The sequence below is a fragment of the Annulohypoxylon maeteangense genome, assembly GCF_022496945.1.
Source record: "Annulohypoxylon maeteangense strain CBS 123835 unplaced genomic scaffold GGS22scaffold_30, whole genome shotgun sequence".
In the NCBI taxonomy this organism is placed as follows: domain Eukaryota; kingdom Fungi; phylum Ascomycota; class Sordariomycetes; order Xylariales; family Hypoxylaceae; genus Annulohypoxylon; species Annulohypoxylon maeteangense.
The window spans coordinates 166,567-190,602 of NW_025953277.1; the positions used below are offsets into that span (position 1 = coordinate 166,567).

At 47.5% G+C, this 24,036-nt stretch overlaps 6 protein-coding genes across 6 annotated transcripts; 5 read left to right on the top strand and 1 right to left on the bottom strand.

Moving 5' to 3' along the window:
* Positions 1-1,068: 1,068 nt before the first annotated feature.
* Positions 1,069-4,743, top strand: GGS22DRAFT_175761 (glycosyltransferase family 4 protein). The gene is made up of 9 exons (XM_047963313.1): positions 1,069-1,657; positions 1,889-1,914; positions 1,978-2,357; positions 2,415-2,695; positions 2,776-2,978; positions 3,137-3,480; positions 3,543-3,565; positions 3,618-3,744; positions 3,799-4,743. The coding sequence occupies exons 1-9, from the start codon at positions 1,573-1,575 to the stop codon at positions 4,400-4,402; spliced, it is 2,073 nt and encodes a 690-aa protein (XP_047814023.1). The 5' UTR covers positions 1,069-1,572; the 3' UTR covers positions 4,403-4,743.
* A 743-nt stretch (positions 4,744-5,486) lies between these two features.
* On the top strand, positions 5,487-7,352 carry GGS22DRAFT_175763 (flavohemo protein). The gene has a single exon (XM_047963314.1). The coding sequence runs from the start codon at positions 5,899-5,901 to the stop codon at positions 7,135-7,137; it is 1,239 nt and encodes a 412-aa protein (XP_047814024.1). The 5' UTR covers positions 5,487-5,898; the 3' UTR covers positions 7,138-7,352.
* A 2,815-nt stretch (positions 7,353-10,167) lies between these two features.
* On the top strand, positions 10,168-17,829 carry GGS22DRAFT_198258 (beta-ketoacyl synthase domain-containing protein; the record flags this gene model as incomplete). The annotated part of the gene is made up of 3 exons (XM_047966114.1): positions 10,168-13,727; positions 13,786-17,612; positions 17,759-17,829. 3 exons carry the CDS (start codon positions 10,168-10,170, stop codon positions 17,827-17,829), a joined length of 7,458 nt encoding a protein of 2,485 aa, XP_047814025.1.
* Positions 17,747-19,182, bottom strand: GGS22DRAFT_175770 (manganese and iron superoxide dismutase). Its single transcript, XM_047963315.1, has 3 exons — positions 18,829-19,182; positions 17,889-18,762; positions 17,747-17,834 (listed from the first exon to the last, which is right to left on the bottom strand). The coding sequence occupies exons 1-2, from the start codon at positions 18,959-18,961 to the stop codon at positions 18,194-18,196; spliced, it is 702 nt and encodes a 233-aa protein (XP_047814026.1). The 5' UTR covers positions 18,962-19,182; the 3' UTR covers positions 17,747-17,834; positions 17,889-18,193.
* Positions 19,183-19,437: 255 nt separating this feature from the next.
* Positions 19,438-20,561, top strand: GGS22DRAFT_175771 (DNA replication complex GINS protein PSF3). Its single transcript, XM_047963316.1, has 2 exons — positions 19,438-19,808; positions 19,909-20,561. The coding sequence occupies exons 1-2, from the start codon at positions 19,767-19,769 to the stop codon at positions 20,431-20,433; spliced, it is 567 nt and encodes a 188-aa protein (XP_047814027.1). The 5' UTR covers positions 19,438-19,766; the 3' UTR covers positions 20,434-20,561.
* A 256-nt stretch (positions 20,562-20,817) lies between these two features.
* Positions 20,818-23,762, top strand: GGS22DRAFT_175774 (TFP11-domain-containing protein). Its single transcript, XM_047963317.1, has one exon. It carries the CDS (start codon positions 20,883-20,885, stop codon positions 23,694-23,696), a length of 2,814 nt encoding a protein of 937 aa, XP_047814028.1. The 5' UTR covers positions 20,818-20,882; the 3' UTR covers positions 23,697-23,762.
* The last annotated feature ends 274 nt before the right edge of the window (positions 23,763-24,036 follow it).

Below are 24,036 nucleotides of genomic sequence, written 5' to 3' on the forward strand. Positions count from 1 at the left end.
TTGGAGATATAATTGAACGGGAATCTTTAATTATTAGGGATTTTTATAGTGTTTCCCAGCAACTGATAGAGACCTGTATAGTGAAGTGGGAAAAGACTTCGGAAATTTGGGAATTTCAATATTGGAAGCGAATTGACTCTACTAGAACCCAATTTCGCGCATAGCCCCAGAAGCACGTAAGGCCATCAGTATAGCAACTAGCCAATAAAGGGGGCGCCCATGTTAGATTTGGGGTTTGTTCAGGTTTTGAGTTCAGAGAGAAATTGTAATTCTTTCACTTGCAGCTCCCATAAAAATGCGCCACGGACACGGGACACATGTACGAGCGTGCGGTGCCGCGCGCCTTTCGATGGGGGCAAAAATGAACTGATGCACATCTCGCTGTGATCATGCCAATTTCAAGAAATTGCCAACTTACGTAAGGCTTAATGGGTTAATCCCCGTGAAAACATCAGACGAGCGAGGAAAGAGCCATGGATCTGGGTACCTAATGGTGCCTGATATATGTAGGTACGTTATGTAAGTAGGCATGTAGTGTATTCCTCTCAACACTTGAGCCTCAATTCTAAACTTGACAACCAAATTTATTTGCTTAGGTGTATTTATTCATGTTAAACTTCATTAAGCCAAGCGTTCAATCTAGTTCAATATTTATTGTTAGCAAGCGCTTTCAATTAGAAACCCTCAAATGTACTCCAAGTACCTGGGCACCCCGGCAGACCGGATCGAATGCGTCACCGTGACACTAGGATACGATTTGAATTGCACTAATAAGTCGCGCGTTCCGGCTACCATCCGCGCACTGCCTTGATCAACACATGCATTTGATTCAATGTGCGGGATGAAATAGGTAAGAGCCATACGTTTCTACACACGTGGGTGCCCTGTTCCCGTGTCCTAAATCCAAAATCTTCCAGTGGTAGCAATAGTGGGCAATGATAATATGGAGGAAGAAGAATTAGGTACGAAGTATTCCTGGGTAGGTAGTCACCTCCCAAGGCTCACAGCGGGATGAAAGAGGTCCAACCAGTAGGCAAGTACCCAGGTACATGTTTCTAACCTTGAACTGTACCTGCCTATATATACTCTTACCCTACGCAGTATTTGCCTCACTTATACGCCTAACATCCCACATTACATAAATGTAGGTCATGCCTACCTCCCTGGTACTTAGTAGGTAGGTAGGTAGGTATACATAATACCAAGTAGATATACATAATGTAGGATTTATCAACTTCAACAAGCCTCTCAGCTCTCTCCTCTCACACCGCTTCCTTTCAAAATCACCTTCGCCGGTCCACCCGGACGTCGCCTACCTGAGCCATCAACATACCATAGGAATTCTCCTGACGATTTATACTTGCCGAAAGATATCGTCCGAGTGCGAGGGCGTGGGCGTGGGCGAGGGAGAAGTTAAGTGATAAAAAGATGCCATCAACTCTTCCTAGGCTTATTTACCTACCTCCCTTGTATGTACTTAACCTGTGCTCATAAATAAGCCCTTTGTCTTACATACCTACCCGATAGTTACCAGACTGTCAGCATTGGCTTCCGTTCGTTACCCAATCAGAAATGCCGCCAATCCTAGAAAGGAGAAGGAGGTTCTCAACCTCTTCTACCCATCACCAACGCCGGCTGAGCGAGTTCGCCGCTAAACGGTTAGTATAGAAATATTTATGAAAAACCCAACATCATCCTGCTTCCGCGATAACCTCCAAATTGTGTGTAATACCTTTCAGGCACTGACTCGTTGGCACAGTACGTTATTTTTATGCTCTTCTCGACTAGGTCGCCTCTAAATACTATATCCTCTTTAATTAGGGGTTGTGCTAAAACAGAATATCTTACCTTTCTACTTTCTATGTAAGATGCTAACATGTAACAACAGATGGGCCGTATTCGCGGGCTCTCACGGTATGTTAATGTCTTAATCCCATCTATCAAAACCAAACAGTTAGCTGACTTGATTCTTTAAAGCCACTATTCCTTGGAGTATCGGCTGTAATGAGCGACCATGATACCGTGGTCTTATCCATCGCAACTCATGATCAAACGTATCTCATTGATTACATGGTTGAGCATTTGAAGCTCAATGACCCTTTGAAATCGGGCCAAGATGTCATCGCAGACTATGTGATCAGTCAGGTGCAAAAGTATGAACATGACAATTTCGTCAAGTTTATTGGTGCCGGGCTTCCCGTTAGTTTAATGGAATTGAGCCCTACACTAAATTCCCGACTATGGTTGGAAATCGATATCGTCCCGATCGACTTTGACGTTGATGGTTCCGAGACGTCGTTCTGGGATGACAAGAACGTCGATGAGCAGGCTGACTCGATGGCACGTAAATGCGTCATGTAGGCTAAAAAGCTCCCATCTGAGAACTTTGTATTCTAACTGACACGAACAAACAGGGTTTTTGGTCCTTCTCTAGTCCCTATCCTGCAGGTGGGCTTCCGGGGCGCTGTTATGAGTGATGCTGGGTTCAGAGCGCATCTGACAACGCTCAGCGACTATAGACCTACATGTGGCAGCGCGACATGGGACTCCACTATGCACTTCGCCAATCAGCTCAAGGAGAAGAAGGTTAAAATTGCCTTTTTCAGTTCAACTCCGCAAGGTGGTGGAGTCGCGCTTATGCGACACGCCTTGGTGCGGTTCGCCCGTCTCTCCGGTGTTGACTTGACGTGGTATGGTAAGTCAAATCAGATCGAGTTCGATGACTAACACCCCTTTTCAATGTATCTGGTTTATCATGTTAACATATTACTTTAGTCCCGAAGCCCCGTCCGGGAGTCTTTCGAATCACCAAGAACATGCATAATATTCTTCAAGGCGTCAGCGACCCAGACGAACGCATCACACTAGAAGACCAAGAGACGATCACCGATTGGATCACCGAGAACGCTAATCGTTATTGGCTCTCTAAGGGCGGTCCATTGCGTCCAGCTGATGAAGGAGGTGCCAATGTTGTTGTGGTATGTTGAATTCAAATTTTCGATCAGTCCCTGTCCCAATTATCCTACCCCCCCTTTGGACCACATGGTTTCTTCTCTATTCTTAATATATATTCTTCAAATACATGGAGACAATATGTATATCTGCCTGTCTATCCTGACTAACATAATCGTATTAGATTGACGACCCACAGATGCCTGGTCTCATACCACTTATCAAAAAGGTCACACCGGATCGGCCTGTCATCTATCGCTCGCATATCCAAATTCGCAGTGACCTAGTTGCTCAAAGTGGCTCACCCCAAGACCAGGTATGGACTTTTCTATGGAACAATATCCGTTACGCGGATATGTTCGTGAGCCACCCAATACCTAAATTTGTTCCCGACAACGTTCCCCGTGAGATAGTCACCTACTTGCCAGCAACAACCGACTGGCTCGACGGCTTGAATAAGCGCATAAATGAGTGGGATACAGGCTACTATGGAACCAACTATAACTCGCAGTGTCACTCTCAACACATGTAGGTCTATTCGATATCTACCTACTAAAAACACCCAGCAATTAACAATAGCTTTTATATAGGACTCCGTTGAAGTATCCGGATTGTGAGTGCAGAGATTCTACCATCCACCGCATCAAACTAACATGCACGCGTAGCCAAGTACATCGTCCAAGTTGCTCGCTTTGACCCCGCGAAAGGCATCCCTACAGTTATAGACTCGTATGGTGAATTCCGTAAGCGCGCTCAAGAACTAGGACTAGATGATGTCCCCCAGCTGGTAGTGTAAGTTGTCCCAAGAAACGCCCTCCTTTCATACACGACACTTACTTTTCGCAGCACAGGAAACAGCTCAATTGACGATCCTGACGGAAATTTGATATATGACCTCGTCATGGATCAAATCGAGACTCACTATTCTGAATTTGCAGACGACATCAGCGTCATGCGTTTGCAAGCGAACGACCAGCTCCTCAATACCCTTATTGCAAAAGCACATGTCGTGCTACAGCTGTCCACTCGAGAAGGATTCGAGGTGAAAGTATCCGAAGCACTTCACGCAGGGCGGCCGGTGATCGCTACTCTAGCCGGTGGGATACCAATTCAAGTTAAGGATCAAGAAAATGGCTTCCTCGTTGAACCTGGCGACTATAAGGCCGTGGCACAGCATCTCATAGAGTTGTTCACCGATGATGACTTATGGAATCGAATGAGCTACGCAGCGAGGACTGGCGTCAGCGACGAGGTCGGTACGGTTGGAAATGCCTTGTCCTGGTTTTACCTCGCAAATAAGTTCTCTGATGTTAAAGCTAATAAAGACGACATTAACGGCGTCGGGGGCTTTAAGGGAAGCTGTAGATGGGTGAACGACCTAGCGCGTGAGGAAGCTAGCCGTCCTTACGAAGAAGGGGAGAATCGTCTCCCACGCGAGTTTACGGAGTAACCCTAATTACTCGGACTGAATGAATATGGCTTGAGGGAATAGATTTTACTTCTCGTCAATGGCGCATATGGATGTGACGAAGGGAACAACCGCTCTTATACTCTTATAAGTAGGTGATTTTCTTCCTAGCTTGTGGCTAGGCTTTCTGTTGATCTACCAAAAAAAAAAACCTTTAAAAATTTTTGATGAGTCATGGCTTGGCTGATTTCTTGTTCATATACGAACCTTGGGTATTTAGGTAGGAAAGTATCTACCACTTAATTATACTGCGCGTCAAAGGGGATATGGTCTAATAGAGGATACAAATATTCATAAACGATTGACTAGAGAATACAGGACATATCTAGGTACCTAGGTACATATATCGTATGACTTAGCGCCGGAGATGAGTGATTTCGTGAGTTGGACAAGTCTAGAGTCAGCACTAATTACGTAAACGGGCACGCTTAGGGGATGGCACACGCTATTAACGGACCATTCAAATTTAGTCGATGAGTAATGAGATCCTTTTTAAAGGTGATCAGTTTTTAAGCCAATGCGTATTTGCGAATTTGGGTGGTTAAAACTTGACATGGACAATCCACCTAACGTAAAACTGTTCCACTAATGGATCCTATGCCGCGCCTTATCATCCATGCAACTCCATAGCATGTAGCAAGAAAAGAGTGCTGGTAAATGGGGAAAATATAACGAGGATATCAGAATCTCCGTGGAGATCAGACTTCCAAGCCGAAAGACCTAGTGCCCAGGTTAAGACGCAGGTTGTACTTCGTAAGAAATCCGTTTTCTGGGGAACAAGCTGAGATCAGCCAAGCTACGGCAACTAGTTGCCAAGGCTGGAGACAACATGTGAATACGTGAGTTACCTACTAGGTCGGTAGGTAATATTTATGATATTATATCTATATCGCAGAGAAACGGAAGCTAGGTAGGAAAATATATTAGAAAATAGGAGTTATTAACGACCAGGTATTGAAAATACATATAAACAGGTACCTAGTTACTAGTATATAAATAAATAAGAAGAAATAAACGGAGAGCAGATTGAATGAACGAAACCTCGGGGGGTCTTAGGTGGGTGTTTGGCTAGACCACCGCGGAGATAGGAAATCCACGAAAAAAGTCGGAAAACCGCGTGGGTTCACCACAATATCTCTCTACTTCGTCGCCACAGATGAGCCGCAAGCATTGACTCGGTATCTTTCCATACGGCTGTGGCACGATGAATTTATGGGATGTTAAGGATTAAGACGATGTTTGTCTCTGACAAATAGACACGGGCGTGCGGGATGGGTAGGTAGGACTACTTAAAGATGGTGCCATCGCGGCAGAGGAAGGCATTCCAACCTACTTCACACTTAACACTTATTACAATCGAAGATTAACAACACTGTAACGCCATACTAATCGTCGATAATATCAGCAAAAGGAATTAAGAGACTACTTAGTAGGTACCTGATACTTACTGGCCAACCTCCGTCTTTCAGATATTCAATATGGCTGTCGCTGCGCCAATTTCGCCAGAACATATCGCCATCGTCAAGGCAACAGCACCAGTACTAAAAGAACATGGCACGACGATTACGACACTTTTCTACAAGAACATGATCGCCGCAAACCCTGAGCTAAAGAATATATTTAGCATGTCCAACCAAGAGAGCGGAGCCCAGCCTCGAGCCCTAGCTGCCGCCGTCTTTGCATACGCTACGTACGTTGATGACCTTGGTCAGCTGAAGGCGCTGGTAGAGCGTATCGCGCACAAGCACGAGAGCCTCAACGTCCAGCCCGATCAGTACTCCATCGTCGGAAAATATCTACTCGAAGCCGTCGCAGCCGTTCTAGGGGACGCCTGTACTCCCGCGATCGCCGAGGCCTGGACTGCTGCTTACGCCGCACTGGCCGATGTCTTCATCAACCGGGAACGGCAGCTATATTCTGCGCACGAGAACTGGCCAGGTTGGCGACGCTTCAAGATCCAGCGAAAGGTCCCGGAAACGGCGGAGATCACCAGCTTCTACCTCGTCCCCGAAGACGAAAAGCCGCTCCCGTCCTTTTTGCCAGGCCAATACATCAGCCTACAAGTATTCGTCCCCCAGATGGGACACATGCAACCAAGGCAGTACTCACTAAGCGAAGCGCCACGGAGTGATTACTACCGGATCAGCGTGAAGAGGGAGAAAGACAAGCAGCTCGGCGCTCCTGGCTTGATATCCAACCTACTGCACGACAACTACAAAGAGGGCGACGTACTCGAACTCTCGGCGCCGGCAGGGGAATTCTTCGTGGATCCGAGAGAAAGCAAGGGTAATCCGATCGCGCTCATATCCGCCGGCGTCGGTCTCACGCCTATGATATCGATCCTCAACAACTCTGTGAACGCCGGTTCCCGCCGGCGTATTTCGTGGATCCATGGCGTGCGCAACTCCGAGGCTCGTGCTTTCAAGGATCACCTCCGCGACGTGCGCGCTAAGGACGTCGATAATAATATCAAGACAACATTTTTCGTGACGTCGCCGCAGCAGGGCGAGGTTCAGGGGGTCGATTACCACTTCGCCGGAAGGACTGATCTAACCAAAGTTGACCCCAACACCGCCCTCTTCCTCTGTGAACCCGGGGCCGAGTATTACACCTGTGGGCCGTATTCTTTCATGAAGGATGTAGAGAAGTACTTGGTTGGTGCTGGTGTCGGTCCAGAGCGTATTCATCTCGAGGTTTTCGGCACCGGCGATCAGTGATATCTAACTATTAGTTCACGAACGAAGGTATATAATGCCTCCCTTTTATGGAAGCGATATTCATACTGTACACATATATATATATATATTTTATCTCGTTGGCGATGGAGTCTCATGGCATCTGGGAAGATTTCTCTCTGATGGTCTACTACCTATCTACTTAATAGGTAGGTCAATTTTAGAGAATAGGTACCTACCTAGGTACCTAGGTAGGTAGGTAGTTATACCGATTATTGCTCCTCTATGTCTAACCTATCCGAGCACGCAAGGAAAAAGCAATAATCTCCGTTGGGGAATGTCGGGAAACTTCTTGGGAGTTTGTAATGGTGCAGGGCTAGCTACTATATACCTACCTAGTAGGTACCTAGCTAGGTAAGTACCTACTGCCTTCTCTTCGACCCAATAAGATGATTGGCCAATGATAGGGTTGATGCCCGTGGTGGCGTTCAGAATGTCTTCGGGACGGTCCGCTGTCGCACTGTTTTTGAATTTTCAACTCGGTGTACAAGCTTCCTGAGACAATTCTAGCTAGAGGCAAGTTAATCAATATTTGAGTAAGACATGCAGTATTAGCCTGGTAGTCCGATATGTCTAATTGGTCCCGATACAAGATGTACCTTGGCCGCTTAGGAGCAAACAAAACAAATGCTAATTCTTTATTCTTTTTTAGCGTAACCTCACCTCACTTGCCTACCCGCCTACCTTGATATCAGGTACCTCCTCAACTAGGTCTACTATGTACCCGGTAGCAGGTATTAAGTAGATACCTGGAGAGGTTTTTCTTTTTCTTTTTCGTTGGGAGGGGCTGTTGAAATTCCTAACGAGTATAGTTAGGGGTTTGGTTGAAGGGATTTAGAAGCTAGAATTATAATAACCTTGGAACTTACCAAGGTAGGTATTTTCCTAGGATAATCTCATTGGAGTTCGGTAATTGCAGCTAACTCCGAGCTACATACCCCGTATATTCGGAATTAAATAATCCTTTAATATTACAAACGGCCGGTACTCTATTATTTCCATCTATTTTTACATGGGATTCCCACCTATCCATGCCTACAAGGCGAGTACAGGTCGGTAACCTTGGAAGTGTTCTCTTTCGTGATAGATGTGAGAAGTGCCGAAGTACCTAGGTAGGTAATTTGTACGATAATATCTTCATGTGACGTAGGTTAAGAAATCGTATCGTTTGTTTGTCGAGTCCAACAGTAGCATGTGCTTACTTACCTACCTACCTCTTCCAGATCACGCAAGGTTGTCGTAACATGGCTTCGGTTCGTCGCACAAGCATATTTAAACGTTGGTGTCACTAATTAAGACCAGTGCTATATATAATGCGTATTATATGACGACTGCTAGCTAATGTGATAAACAATGTAAGGATCTTCCGGAGACTACTGGCGGCCGTATCCAGGTCCAAGGTTTATCAGAAAGTTCATTGGTGGTAGACTCGAGGAAATCCACGAGGAAGCGGATATTCTCATAGGACATCGTATAGTTCTTCCTTCGCCATAAGGGTACCTACTAAGTTAGGTAGGTAGGTTGGTACTATGTAGGTAGGAAGGTAAGTAAAGAATACCTACGCGTGCATTCCTTGCTTTGACCTGCTCGGTGCCGTGTATTTTTCAAGATAGAGCTCTCTGTGCACTAGAATAAGACTCCCAGTATTAGGAACGCAACAAAATGACTGTGCTACGAACCTTAGGTACTAGGATGTATCCAGCATCTTGTTTCCCTCCCAGTTCGTGTATCGCAATTTACCACATGAATTCATGTCATTTACACCTGTCTACCAACAGTAGGGTGATATCTGACTGATAAAGTCTAGCTTCGGGTATTTCCATTTTACCTATCTCTTTTTCCACAAAGAATGAGGCTACAAATCTAAGGCCTCAGGAAGCCTAAGGAGAATTCCATCCTTGAATTCTTATAATAGATACCTTCTTTGTTGCAAAAATTTATGGTGGACTCGACATCGCTATCTGCCGTTGATCGGCAGACCGTAGATATATAATAGCCTGACTAGAGAATATGCTAACATGATATTGTAGTCATTACTTACACAAGGTCTCGGTCAGTGTAAGGGACGTGTTTATTTTATCTAGTTTTGTTACGTGTTTGGTTAATGGCCCAAGGGAATGGGTACTGCTGAATAGGGGCAAGTGAAGAGGCTGTGTCGGTAGTTGGATATGACCTGTCTACACGTACTCTACTTAATTACAGTATAAATATTCCTGGGGGAAGTTTACTCGTAATTCCGGAAGGGAATCTTACGGCGAATGGTACCTACCTATATATTGGCATTTATTCTAGAGTACCTTGTTGCTATGGCCTCGTATCTCCTTGGTAACAACCCTCTCTATAATCTAGTCACGTTAACAGCCACCTATAGTATGGACTAAGGCGTTTCCTTAACGACAAGAAATTCTTGTATTTGGCAATAATGTCGGTCAACTATTTCGGAAGCTATTGGTCAATCTATAGGAGTCGCTCTTTTTCCATTCTAGCAGATAAATTGCCTGAAGATAGCCTCGGATGAAAGAATCTTGCTAAGTACTAGGTATGTAGATAAACCCGCTACCGACGTTGGTCTACTGTATCGTATGCATCGCCTATATAACCCAGAAGACTTCGTTTCGATCTCGATCTTATCTTCAAAACTATCTCTTTCAAGTTTCCTTCTTGTATAGGTCACTCGTTTCAGCCTCACAACCACTTCTCCTTGTCCCCTTCCTAAGTTATTGTTGCTCTTCTTTCACCATATGTAACATTGACCCCCCCATTTTGCATGACGGGTCTCTTGTTAAAACCTTCTCTGCATAACTATGCTCTTTTCCGATATTCTGTTACGATTTATCATAGATGGCTTCAAACTTATATCATCTCGAGTATGTCCTGTTGACAATTTAGGTAGATTGCTTCCCACTTACTACCTCCTTATTCTCTACCTTTTCAGTCGGTTGCACACTACGCACACCAGATTATATCACATCATACCTCCTTCAAGAAACCTTTGGTTGAACAATCTTTGAGATGGTGTACAAACGACCCTCATCAGAGCCTGTAGCAGTTGTCGGGAGTAGCTGCCGCTTTGCTGGAGGTGCTACCTCGCTAGCCAAGCTATGGGAAGTCTTATGCGAGGTTCCCGACCTCTCCCAAGAAGTGCCCCCCGGAAGGTTCAATGCGGCAGCATTCTATCATCCCGATGGAGAATACCACGGGACGACCAATTCCATTAAGGCATACTGGTTACAGCAGGACCATCGAGTTTTCGACACCAGTATGTTCAATATTACACCCAAAGAAGCTGAGGCTATGGATCCTCAACAACGTATGGTTCTCGAAGTCGTCTATGAAGCAATGGAGTCAGCTGGGTATACGCTGGACGTATACTATGGGAAGAACGTATCCGTCTTCTCAGGTGTAATGACTGGAGACCATGACGTGCTATCTCAGCGCGACGAACTTTCAACAAGCCAATATTACGCCACTGGTAATGCCCGTTCGATTATATCGAACCGAATTTCGTATTTCTTCAACTTCCAGGGTCCATCTATGACGATAGATACTGCTTGTAGCTCAAGCCTCGTGGCTCTCCATCAAGCCATGTTGAGTTTACGGTCTGGCGAGAGTACTATGGCATGTGTAACGGGTGTGAACTTGATGTTAACACCAGAACAGTTCCTCGTGGAATCCAGTTTACACATGCTCAGCCCAACAGGAAAGAGCCGAATGTGGGACGCCTCCGCCGACGGCTATGCACGGGGAGAGGGTGTCGCAGCAATACTCCTCAAGCCCCTATCCCAGGCCTTGGCAGACGGTGACCAAATCATGGCAATTATCCGAGATACTGGAGTCAACTCGGACGGGCGAACGAAGGGAATAACTTTGCCCAACCCCGACGCCCAGTCTTCTCTCATTAAAGAGACTTATAAGAAGGCCGGGTTAGACTCCATAAACCCCGAGGACCAGTGCCAGTATTTCGAGGCTCACGGTACTGGTACACCCGCAGGTGACCCCAGAGAGGCAGAAGCAATCTGCAATGCCTTTTTTGATCCAAGCACGCGTGCTGCCTCGTCGGCTAATACCAATGAAATTATGGTCGGATCCTGCAAGACGGTGCTTGGGCATACCGAGGGCGCTGCTGGCTTAGCCGGGTTGCTCAAGGTCATACAGGCAATGAGGCACGGATCAGTACCCCCAAATTTACATTTTACTTCCATAAATCCTAATGTCAAGCCGTTCTACACGGGCCTGAAGATTCCCACATCTCTTGTTCCTTGGCCGCAACCTCCCGCAGGCCAGCCAAAAAGAGCGAGCATCAACTCATTCGGTTTCGGAGGTGCCAACGCCCACGTTATTGTTGAATCTTATGAGCCGCACATTCACGATTCTATCTATCAGCAGCGCCAGAAAAAGGAGAAGGAAGAAAGTTTCCAACACCAATGCGTGGACGACAAGACTTCGTTATACCTACCCCTTCTTCTATCAGCTTCCTCGCAAGTATCACTGCGGGCCGTCGTTTCGTCTTATAGAGAATACCTCTTGCAGCATCCGCACGTCGGCCATGATCAGTTGGCATGGGCTGTGTTCTCTCGTCGAACAGCCCTCCCTTACCGTCTTGCTGTATCGGCAAGCTCAAGGTCTCAAACTCTCGAAGCTTTCGAGAAGATACTAGGCGAGTCCTCATCTTCGAGTAACGTAGGAAGCCGAAATAAGGCTGTGAATGGGCGACCTAAGATCCTTGGGATATTTACCGGTCAAGGTGCCCAATGGGCTACGATGTCAAGTTCATTGTTCCGCAACAACGAGATATATCGCAATACCATCCGCGGCCTCGACCAAGTCCTGAGATCTTCTTCTCAGCCACCGGACTGGACTTTAGAAGGGCAGATCTTGGCAGAGGGTGGCGCGTCTCTAGTCAATATTGCGGCCGTATCCCAGCCTCTCTGCACTGCCGTACAAATAGGACTGGTCGATCTACTCAAGAGTCTGAACATTTGCTTTCATACCGTCATTGGGCATTCATCAGGAGAAATCGCGGCAGCCTATGTAGCGGGGAGAATATCAGCAAGAGATGCGATTCTAATCTCATATTATCGTGGCCATTTGGCGCGTCTCGCTAGTAGTCCCGAAGGTCGAAAGGGTGGTATGCTCGCAACAGGAATCTCGGAGAAAGAGGCGTTCAAGTTTTGCGAGGCGCCGATATTCGACGGTAGACTACATGTCGCTGCGAGTAACTCGCCGTCTAGCGTCACACTTTCAGGAGACCTAGATACAATCCAGAAAGCTCACGAGGAGCTCACGAAGGAAAGGAAATTCTCAAGGATACTCGTAGTCGATTCGGCCTATCACTCTCCTCATATGATTAAGCCTGCAGCCGAGTATATTAAGGCCTTGCAAGCTAGTGACATCAGATTAAATAGTCAAGGTAACGAAACAGTCTGGGTGTCTAGCGTCCATGGGCGCACCATGAATGAAGATGAAGAGCTGGGTGCTGAATACTGGAGAGATAATATGGTTAATATGGTGCGATTCCATGACGCTGTTGTGAATGCCATCTCACAGCATGGTCCGTTTGATTGCGCTTTAGAAGTCGGTCCTCATCCAGCTCTCAAAGGACCTTTCACCCAGACTGCCAAATCTCTCGGACACGAGCTTCAATATTCAAGCCCCCTGGATCGAACCAAGGATGATACCCTAGCATTTTCCGACTTCCTCGGGTTTCTCTGGTCCCATTACGGCCCCAAAGAGATCAACCTTGACAGGTATATTGAACAGGCTCTTAGCCCCATCGACCTAAACAGCCGGATTGCTGACTTACCGACGTATCCGTGGGACCACTCCCAATTACATTATCGGGAGTCGCGGATCTCTCGTCAGTTCCACTTCAAAACGGCACCTCCTCATGAGTTGCTTGGTGTTCGTACCAGAGACGACAATGAGCACGAGATGCGGTGGCGAAATCTGCTGAAGGCGGATAAATTATCTTGGGTTGAGCATCATAGTTTCCAAGGTCATGCCCTCTTGCCTGCGTCGGCGTATTGCATCATGGCTCTCGACGCGGCTCGATGTCTGATAAAGACGGAGTCTGTGTCATTGGTGGAGCTTCGGGACATGCAGATTGTGAGCGGGATAAACATCGAGCGAGATTTCATGGGTACTGAGGTCTTGTTTACGCTCGCCGTACTTCCGCAGAGCGAAGGTTACGATAAAAACGCTTCGATTGAAGCTGACTTCACATTAGCATCTTGTCCCGCTGATGGGACGACGGCTATGAGAAAGAACATGACAGGACGTCTACAGATTTATCTAGGAGAACCTACGCTGGATGCGTTACCGCCCCGAAGCGGTTCCGAGGCCGAGACATTTCCTACGACCCCTGAGGCATTTTATAAAATGATGGAAGAAACGGGATTGACTTACACTGGTCCTTTCCGTGCCTTGGATTCCATTCGCCGCCGCTACAATTATTGTTCTGCTACTTTAAAGCGTTGGCACCCGGAAGATTCGACCACTTTGCAGATCAGTCCTGCTACTCTTGATAGCTGTTTTCAATCGGCATTCTTGACATACGCATTCCCTGGAGATAAGTAAGTGACAGCATACCATTTGAAATTTAGGATAAGTTCATTGCTAACAATTGTATAGATCCCTCTGGACATCTTTTCTACCGATACGCATCGATCGAATAAGATTTAATTTCGCAGCGAGGAAAGGGGATAATCTAACAGTGGACACTCACATGGTCGATATCCAACCTACCACGATAGATTCCAAAACAACATTCTTCATCGACATGGACATATCCAACGAGGATGGGGATATGGAGATACAAGTTGAGGGACTGGCTGTTGCTGCGTTGGCTCACACCTTACCCAAAAACGACTATGAATTATATCTCAACACCGTCTTCGACATCGACCCAACAGACGAAATCGTGTTAGGAGACTTTTCATCTGACACCACGATCGATCCAGCCCTCATAGAAGACTGCGCACGAGTCGCTACGTTCTTTGTCAGAAGCAATCCAGACCCCGAAGGCCTCTCGCCAGATCTAAGCCTGTATTATGAAAAACTGGCTAGTTGGTATCCTGGAGTTTTGGGGACGGTAGGTGATGATTCCTGGCGCTTCGACACCGAGGAAATTATCGACAGTCTTATACAAAGACCAGATTGTTATGATCGCCTGAGCTTGATTCGTGAATTAGGCAGCTATCAGCCAGACTTCGTTGCCAGTGTCCTACGTACTTTGATCGAGGAGACGCATCACCTATCCTTCACTAGTCGCCATGCGGGCCGTATCGCAAAACAGATCGCCCATCGGCACCCTCAAATGGACATACTCGGTCTGGCTGGGTCTGAATCTGAACTTCTTACTGAAGTTTTATGCGCAATAGGATCTGCGTTCTCTTCCTTTACCGTCGGCACTGGCACGCTGCGGTATCCGAATCAGGAGATTTCAGCGGAGGAAGGCTCGAGAAAGATAATTATTCCAGCGCCGTTAGATCTCGCCAAAGACTTAAAAGATCAGCTAGGGCATGCAAACCTGTACGATCTCGTCTTACTGTCGGCGTCAGAGCTTGAGGATATATATAGTTCCAAAACGCTCAAATGCCTGCGTGAAATAATGAGGCTGGGAGGCTTCTTGATAGTAGTTCAATCTTTGAGGAGTCCAACGAAGTCCCGATTGCTACGACATCCCAAGGATCAATATGATGAAACCAGAGCGCCGACACCGCCTCAGTGGCCCGATGTCCTCGACACGTATGGCTTCATCCAGGTTGCGAAGAACTGCGACCAGTCGTACTTTGCCGGTTATTCCGTCATGGTACGGCAACTGAATAGCCCAGAACTGATGTTACTCAAACAGCCATCCTTAAATGTAGACAATCTCATAACCGATCATCTGCTTATCATCGGTGGTAAAGATGCCCCAAACAATGGCCTAGTTCATCAGCTGAATCAACGACTCTCGAACCTATGTCGGAAATTTACCGTACGAGCCACGTTCGACGAAGTCGATTCTAGAGCTCTGAATACCTGCACCGCTGCAATTGTTCTAGCAGACCTTGACCAACCGCTGATGACAAATATGACACAGAGAAGGTTGGATCAACTGCGCGATCTCTTGCGGCCGAGCATGAAAATACTCTGGCTCACCTTCCGGGCATTGACAGGGAATCCGGATAACGCAGCCACCTTCGGATTCACGCGCACGGTATCGGCCGAAGTTCCCAGCCTCGTGCTACGGATGCTTGATCTAGAAGAGATCGAGAGTTCTGGAGATCTCGTGGCGGACCACTTCATCTGTTTAATGGGAACTAGAAAGAGTGAGAGCAACACGCTATGGACGGACGAGCGCGAAATCCACATCAAGGATGGACGACGACTAATCCCCCGTATTCTACCCTTACAGCAGTCGAATGATAGCGTCAACTCTTTCCGACGAGTAGTCTCAAATCAGATAAACTCACTCAGAAAACCTGTTGAAGTTATCCCATATCTCAACTCAGATCGCTTGATTCGATACGAAGCCAGGAGTGCGATTTCTAGTTCTTGGGGCAATTCAACCGATCAAGTCCAGATTTATGTAGATTACAGCTCCGTGAAAGAGCTGGGTCTCGAAATTGAAGGGTACAAAGGGACCGACGAATCATACCCGGCCTATATATGTTTTGGCATCAATTGCTCCACCGGCGAAGGGGTCATGGCAATATCCACGAACATTGCTTCATGTCTCTCCTTACCAAGGGAACAAGTATATCCTATTAGCTCGGGTTCTAATATCGGCCTGCCTTTGATATCTCTTACTATGAGATACATTGTAGCCGAGATAATTGCGAGTCAAGCGGCTGGCCAACCAATTATCCTGATTGACTCGGATCCCGTACTCATCGAATGCGTAGTAGAATGCGTCTTTGGCGAACGGGAGAGCTATGTCGTCCCGTACTCTACTATTCCTATTGGGGAAGGTACTAGAGACGCCTCCAAACTTTTGCATATACGTGCATCGACTAGAGATATCAAGGCCATCTTCCCACCTGGGGGGGCGGTCATCTTCGATTTCCAACCGGAAAAGCACGTGAGGCTGTCAAGGCAAATCCGGGACTTGCTCCCAGCTAACTGCAAGCACTATTCTCGCTCCTCGCTATTCAGTGTGGGCGATACGCGAAATGTCCAAGGCTATCGTGGAAAGACGAGTTGGAAAAGAGCCGTATCGAAGGCATTGAAGTCAGATCTCGCCAGCTCACGAACGCATGTCGAATTTGACACATCCTCTTTACCGAACCTGTTATTAGATACCGAACCATCGTCGTCCCCCTTCCGCTTGATTGACTGGAGAGCTGATAGAAATGTGACGTGTACCACAAAGCATCAAACAGAAAAGAAACTCTTCCGTTCAGACAGGACATATTTACTGGTCGGGACAACAAAGGACTTCGGTCAGAGTTTGTGCTATCTGCTTGTCGAGCACGGCGCCCGCAACATCGTATTGGCTAGTCGAAACCCGAAGATGGATCCCAGATGGATCGGGGAGTTGTCAAACGCATACGGCGCAAATATCGGGATACGCAAATGCGACGTTACGGACATCGCTAGTGTGGAATCGCTAAAGAAGGGCCTACATGAATCCATGCCATCCGTCGCCGGAATTGTCAACGGAGCCATGGTTCTCGACGATCGCGTCTTCGCGCAGATGGACTTGGATACTTGGGAACGGGTCTTGCGACCCAAAACCGTAGGATCGCAGAACCTCGACACTGCATTCCGCGACTCAAATCTAGAGTTCTTCATCATGACTTCATCCTTTGCAGCCATCGGCGGCCACCCGGGCCAAGCTAACTACGCTGCTGCTAACATGTACATGAACGGGTTGGCAGGCGTGCGACGATCTCGCGGTCAAGCAGCGTCGGTGCTGAATATTGGGGTCATTTATGGTCTCGGTTTCCTTTTGAGAGAGAAAGAAGAACTCTACGCCGGTCTGGAGCGCGAGGGATACCCGCCTATCTCAGAGCGTGATATCCACCACATGTTTCTGGAAGCGGTCGCCGCCGGCCATCCTGGAGGGGAGTCGAAGCCAGGACCACCCATCGACATCACCACCGGTTTACGAAGATTTGATCCAGCTGACCAAAATCCTTTGCATTGGCATCAAGACCCGCGATTCAGCCATTATAGCCGTCAAGACAGCGAAGACTCGAGTACGGTGACCGAGGGCACAAGGAGAAATCTCAAAGATAACATAGAGGCGCTGATGGAACCTACCGCCATCGCGCAGCTCATCTTAGAGGAGTTTACGGAGAGGTTGCATACGCTTCTCCAACTACCCAAGGAGGCCATCCACGCAGTCCAAACGCTGTCCGAATTAGGCGTTGATTCGCTTGCCGCAGTAGAAGTCCGGGCGTGGGTTTTTAAGACGATCGGAAAAGACGTCTCGGTGATCAAACTACTCGGTAGTATTAGTATACAGAAATGTAAGCAGAGCTCCCTTTACTAACCCTTCCAACCCCATCCCCTCTCCTCCTCCCCTCTCCTCCCCTCTCCTCCCCTCCCCTCACCTATACACATAGGTACTTAAATGGATATACTTCGAATCAAGTATGCTAACAGTAGGGAACAGTGTGCGCGGACCTGGCCGAGGAGATAATAAGCGATCGCGAGAACTTGTGTAAGAATGACAGCACGCAATAGGATCACTTCCTTCCACTCACATTAGCTGTATCAATATCACGTCATCTGGGAGGACCGACCCTGCAGTTTATTAGGCGTGCGGAAAGGATGGCCAGAAACTTATGAGTGGAATACAGCTGTAGTATGAGTATCTACATATGTAGGTTAGTTAATAATATTTCCCATAATCAGGTGAGATACTACCGGAGACGGCGGTGTCTCCGTTAAAAGCGCGTGCGTGATACGACCGCAGAGCATTGGATAATAAGTCGAGAGATGCAAATTAATTCATATTAACTGACAGACGATACGAGACGTAGGTATTTCTCTGATCTTTTAGCCTGATTCGTTGTCGTCTAGTTTACAGAAGCGAAGCTATCACGCTTCAAGCCTGGTTCAATCTCTGAGCGACAGTACCCCAGCTTATGACATTCCAGATCGCCTTGAAGTATTCGGCCTTGCGGTTCTGGTATTGGAGATAGTAAGCATGCTCCCAAGCGTCAATGCCTAGCAGCGGAATGAAGTTGCCGGTGACGGGGTCCTGGTTTGGCTTGGTGATGACTTGTAAGGTGCCGGCCGACTTGTCCTTGACCAGCCAAGCCCAGCCGCTTCCCTGAATGCCAGCCAGGGCCGTGTTGATTTGCGTCTGGAGAGTACCGAAGGATCCGAAGTCTTTGTCGATGGCGGACTTTAGAGCACCCTCTGGCTCACCACCACCACCTTTGTTGCTAGGGGCCAGGTTTTCCCAGAACAGCGTATGATTCTTGTGTCCACCGCCGTTGAAGTTGAGTAGAGGAGCGGCAGCGGCAGCTTGGGAAAAGTCTCCCTTGGCCTTAGCTTCTTCAATAGTTTCCAGCGCGGTGTTTAAGCCATTGACGTAAGCTTGGTGGTGACCTTTGTGGTGAAGCTCCATGATTTTGCCGGAGATGTGGGGTTCGAGAGCGCCATAGTCGTCTATCAAACCGGATGAGTCAGTTGAGGGAGGTCATGGCATGAGAGTAGAATCGGGATACTACTTACAAGACAAGTCGGGCAATGTAGCTTTGCCTCTAGTGAAGGACGTGCTGGCTAGAGCCGTTGCGCCGGTTTTGACGGAATTAACTCGCAGAGCGGCCCTGGCAGCCAGAGCAGTTCGAAACAGTGATGCCGCCATCTTCTTAATAGGGCAACAAAGGCGGGGTAATGGGAGGTATAAAGTTACGATGTTTTTTAACCAAGGACATATAAAGAGAACGAATTCAATGTTGGCAGATGTTAAAATATTAAGTAAATGGATATCTCGGTTACTCCCGCATCAAGAAAAAAAAAATACCCTCAGCCCTTTCCTTTATTACATGTACATGTACTACCTAGGTAGGTATGTTACGATTTCGCAATCACGGATGATGTCAACTATTAGATACCTGTAACTAGTTTGGAGAGGTGGAGGGGGGAGCTACCACCTATACCTATGTAGTACGTAGGTAGGTACATAATCCTAGCACTTACCATTGCAACTAGCGTGTTCATTCTCGACGATGAGTGGTGTACAAAGTATCTACAAAGTATCTATAAAGGTTTAGGTAAAATATTTAGATCATGCGGGTGCTGATGGTTTAGGGCCGTGTAAATCCTTACTGCGTGACGTTTTTCTTCAGTAGCTAAGCTCCCTAAAAGGAATTGGATTATAGCGGCTATTCACTAGAACCTAGGTCTCGGTTTTAGCCCGGACCCTACCTGCTAGGCACATACACGTACCTAGTAGTATGGATACCTAGGTAGGTAGCAGAAACCCCAATTTGCCCCACTACAACTGCCAAATACTAAAATCCTTCCACTTTCACATGCGACGCGTTGATCTTCATGATTCCAGGTTCAAGTATTCTATCGGCGTCTTCTTTTCGAGGAGCACTCAAATAAGAATGCGAGATATCTCATGTCCAATCCCAATCCCAATTCCAAGGACGTAGTAATATAACATGTCTTATTACGACATAGACTCTATACTTACGGATGCCGAAGTAAGTTAACCTTATACAACCTTATACGACCTTATACATAAACATGTATATTTATCTTTCATCAGATGCTTTCAAAATACCTAACTAATTCTTCAATTAGAAAGTCCCTTGCAAATTCGAGCTCGACGTACCCGAACTCGGCTATCTAGACAATAACCCATCGCATCCTCTCAAAGCTGGTACTTCGATTGGCCTACCGCTATGGCTCGCTGAACCCCTCGCTCTTACTAGAAGAGAACCAACTAGCTCGGAAGAAGATTCCAAGTCGTTCGTCTCGCTTGACCTCCCACAGTCGTTGTCCAACGAAGTCATGTCGGCCTTAAAGGCAGATCCTCGTGCAGTGCCCCTTCGCGACCAATCGCATAACTTCTACGGGCTCGGAACTCGCATGCTCGACGTCTTTGAGGAGAGGGAAATATGCGCGATCCTCAGGCGGACCTTTGTCATGAGAGCTACCGACATTGCGCTCCACGCCAGGAAAGCCGGTGCCACCGAGGATATGGGTGTTGGCGCCGGTGAAGAATTCCTGAGAGGGTTGGAGGAATGGGAGAGGAAGCTTTTTAGGAAGGCCCACGAAGGTACTAAGGGAGGTAAGGAGTGGATGGAAGGCGTTAAGAAACATTGACCGACCTAGGTCGCCAACGATTTATCATAGATATGCCATTGTTGCTATGGAATAGGTACTTAGGTATGAATTATTAGATTTCTATGATAATAGAAAGAAACTTGCAAAGATTTACGTACGCACGTACCTATTAGGTAGAAGTATGTTTGTAGAACTTCCCATATGACTCGGGACCTTTTTAATCCTACGTATGTCCACGGTACCTACAATACCTATGTACGTAGGTACCTAGGTAGTATTAGGTACAATACATTTATGGAACCATACGTCACTTTACTTAGTACATGTAGTATCCTTATCGATTACGCTTTTCAGAAAAAGATGGGTCGACGCGAGGTACCACCAGGGGTACGAAGACTAAATAATAATACTCAACCCTTTAATGTTATTAACATGAATCACAACTCAACTTCTCTTCTTAAAATTCGCATATAATAGGTGCAAGCAACATGTCATTTGATCCCACTAGGATTTCTAAGGCCGACGCAGCTGTTTATACTTCCTCATCATCCGACGATGACGATGACGACGGGTACCTACATTCGTCTGTTGACCCGCGAGCTGACGATTTTGCTGATCTCAACCCTCGCAAACGAAGACGGACCGGTCGCAACGCGAAAGAAAGTGCTGCCTTAGGAATATTTGGTTCCGAAAGCGAAGATGACGGCCCAGGAAGGAAATGGAAATCTAAGAAAGACTTGCGCCACAAGAATGTAACATTCGTTTCGGCTGGGAAGAAAGATTTGAATCCAACACTTGACGACGACGACGACGACGACGACGACGATAACGGCCATGAGCTTAGCAGTCACCCCGGCCTAGGTGCGCAAGCCTCCACTTCCAAGAGACAGCAGTTAGAAGATGACGATTATGGAGAGAACGAAGATGAAGATATGACCGGGTTTGGCCTAGGTTGGGCAACTCACTCTCAATCCCAGACTATGTCGGCCCCCAGCGATTCACCAAGCAAGCCGCCAAAAATCAGGTCGGTATATGATGGAAGCACACCCTTAGGAAAAGGATTCGTCCCTTCGTCTGCGAACGAGCCCGTTCTAAAGGCAAACCTCCACGACAAGCCGTCATCGATATCTCAACCCCCCAAGCCGAGTGCCTTCGGTAAAGGGGGGAAAGCCAAGTCTTTCGCAGCTCGAATGATGGAAAAGATGGGTTATGTCGAAGGTCAAGGTCTTGGCGCTCAGGGCCAAGGAAGAAACGTCATCGTCGAGGCAACTCTGCGTCCGCAGGGTGTTGGTCTTGGCGCTGTTAAAGAGAAGTCTCAGCAAGAACGCAAGGAGGAAAAAAGACAGGCTCGTATGCGTGGAGAAGAGGTGATTGATTCAGATGAGGAAAGGAAGGGGAAACGCGAGAGGAGGAAGAAGGGCAGAGACAGCACAGCTGGAAGCGGCGCAAGCACTCCAAGGAAGCCTAAGACCAAGTATCTGACCGTTACCGATATTCAAAAAGCCGCGCCTGGCCTCCATATACCCGATACGTTTACCCCGATTTTAGACCTTACCGGGCGCGACCAGAAGCTCTTGACCTCTGGCTCGGGCTTGCTAACGCCCACGACTGGTACCGAGGTGGCTGCACAGACGGAGGCGCGTAAGCTGACAAGGCGCGCACAAGGAGATCTTACGGCATTTGTGGAGGAATGGAAGAGTCTCGAGGAGCGGAAAGCATGGCTTGCTATGGAGGAAACCCAGCGTCAACAAGAGTTAGATGAGCTTAAGGATAGATTCTCCGTACTCAGCATGATCTCATCCGTCCTGGATGGGGTTAGCCAAGGCGCCCGTGACAGAGACTGGGATCGCGTCATATCCGGGCTCAGGAAAGCCGAATCTACAATATCAACTCACGGGGACGAAGAGATAGAATCTCTCTCGGTGTCTGCTGTCCACCCTTTTCTGAGAGATGCTATCCAGGGTTGGCAGCCTTTGGACGACCCTAAGCTGGGTAATTTTTCATCCGATCTTTTAGACATTCGAGGGTTGCTAGGTCTTAATAAAGCTCACAGCGGGAATACCATTACGAAGTGGAAGGATATCGAGATTGATGGCACACATCGTCACCATATAAGATCAACAACGCCTTGGGAAAGCATGGTCTATCAAATTGTCTTCCCTAAACTCGTCACGGCTATTTCCCAAACGTGGGACATTCACGACCCGGCACCTCTCCTGGAGTTTTTTGAGAGGTGGCAACAGCTTCTACCAGAGTTCGTCCGCTTGCAGCTTCTTGAGCAAGTAGCAAGGCGACTCGAGAATGGCATTAATAGCTGGAAGCCAAGAAAGAGGCACGAAAATTTGCATTTATGGCTGTTTCCTTGGCTCCAACATCTTCCAGCTCACCATCTCGAGCCGAAGGGCACTGGGCTGGTGGCAGAAGTGAGGCGCAAATTCAGGCAACTAATCGACACGTGGGATTTTTCGAAAGGCGCAGTTCCCGGTCTTGGGCAGTGGAAGGATATATTCCACCCGTCTAAGGAACAGGACCAGTGGAAGCCTTTGGTCATGCGTCATGTCCTCCCAAGCCTGTCCCGATACCTACGCATCAATTTCCGTGTCGACCCAAGCGACCAAGAACCATATCTCGATATGCTTAACGGTGCGCTCAAATGGACAGATGTTATTTCCACGTCTCTGGTAGGGGAGGTTATAGCATCGGAAGTGTTTCCTATGTGGCACGATGTTCTCTATCAGTGGCTCACCAGCGCAGATGCTAACTACGAAGAAATCGGCGCATGGTTTGAATGGTGGAAGGACCAAGCATTACCAAATAAGATATCATCATTGCCGAGTATCGCAGCTGAGTTCGAAAAGGGTACGGCTATGATTGAAGCTGCCCTAGATCTCGGCATCGACGCGAAAAACCAACTCCCTCGACCGGACGGGCGACCTGCCCATCAGCCAAAACCCCGATCTCACAAATCTAAACTAGATCAGAAGATCGGGCTAGTGCCGTCACCGCCGCAGCCTGTAGAAAAAGCAGAACCCATATTCCGCGATGAGGTAGAGGATTGGTGCCAGGAGAACGATCTCCAGTTTATCCCGATTCACAAGGCCAACGAAGAGGGCAAGCACTACTTCCGCATCACAGCTCGTATGGATGGAAAGGGAGGTGTGCTAGCGTATTTCAAGGGCGGCGACGCTTTGGTTGTTGAGTCCCGAAAAACAAATCTAACTTTGAAGCGGGATGTGAAGGAGGATTGGGGTCTCCTTCTCGAACCCCTGTACCAGGAAGTCGAGCAAGGCGGAAGAAGATGAAATTGTCCGCATCGAGAAATGCTTCAGGGGGGGGGGAGATAAAACGAACGCATCGGCGGTTGATAAAGTCACAAATCAGTATTCAGTGACCACTTGCGATCGCTATGGCAGCATACCACTACTACGATCGCAACTTAAACAAGATTTACGAAGCAAAATAGTGTTACGATTATGAATACTTCTTCTTGGGTTGTGCCCTTCGGATTATTCGATTGAATGATGTGACCCAAATATCTACCGAAGTACTCCGGACATTGCTTGCTTGTATATGGAGCGTTTATTTAACTCTTAGGCGATGTACTATTTCCTACTACGCATCGATTCACTCGACGCTCCCCTA

What these genes read in the sequence shown, in the direction of transcription:
- GGS22DRAFT_175774 (XM_047963317.1), top strand. Translation starts at nt 20,883, where the DNA reads ATGTCATTTGATCCCACTAGGATTTCTAAGGCCGACGCAGCTGTTTAT.
- GGS22DRAFT_175770 (XM_047963315.1), bottom strand. Translation starts at nt 18,961, where the DNA reads ATGGCGGCATCACTGTTTCGAACTGCTCTGGCTGCCAGGGCCGCTCTG. An exon ending in TACATTGCCCGACTTGTCTT is followed by an intron (nt 18,763 to 18,828) that starts GTAAGTAGTATC and finishes CCGGTTTGATAG; the next exon opens with ACGACTATGGCGCTCTCGAA.
- GGS22DRAFT_175763 (XM_047963314.1), top strand. Translation starts at nt 5,899, where the DNA reads ATGGCTGTCGCTGCGCCAATTTCGCCAGAACATATCGCCATCGTCAAG.
- GGS22DRAFT_175771 (XM_047963316.1), top strand. Translation starts at nt 19,767, where the DNA reads ATGTCTTATTACGACATAGACTCTATACTTACGGATGCCGAA. An exon ending in CTATACTTACGGATGCCGAA is followed by an intron (nt 19,809 to 19,908) that starts GTAAGTTAACCT and finishes TTCTTCAATTAG; the next exon opens with AAAGTCCCTTGCAAATTCGA.
- GGS22DRAFT_175761 (XM_047963313.1), top strand. Translation starts at nt 1,573, where the DNA reads ATGCCGCCAATCCTAGAAAGGAGAAGGAGGTTCTCAACCTCTTCTACC. An exon ending in CAGTGTCACTCTCAACACAT is followed by an intron (nt 3,481 to 3,542) that starts GTAGGTCTATTC and finishes GCTTTTATATAG; the next exon opens with GACTCCGTTGAAGTATCCGG. An exon ending in GATGTCCCCCAGCTGGTAGT is followed by an intron (nt 3,745 to 3,798) that starts GTAAGTTGTCCC and finishes TACTTTTCGCAG; the next exon opens with CACAGGAAACAGCTCAATTG.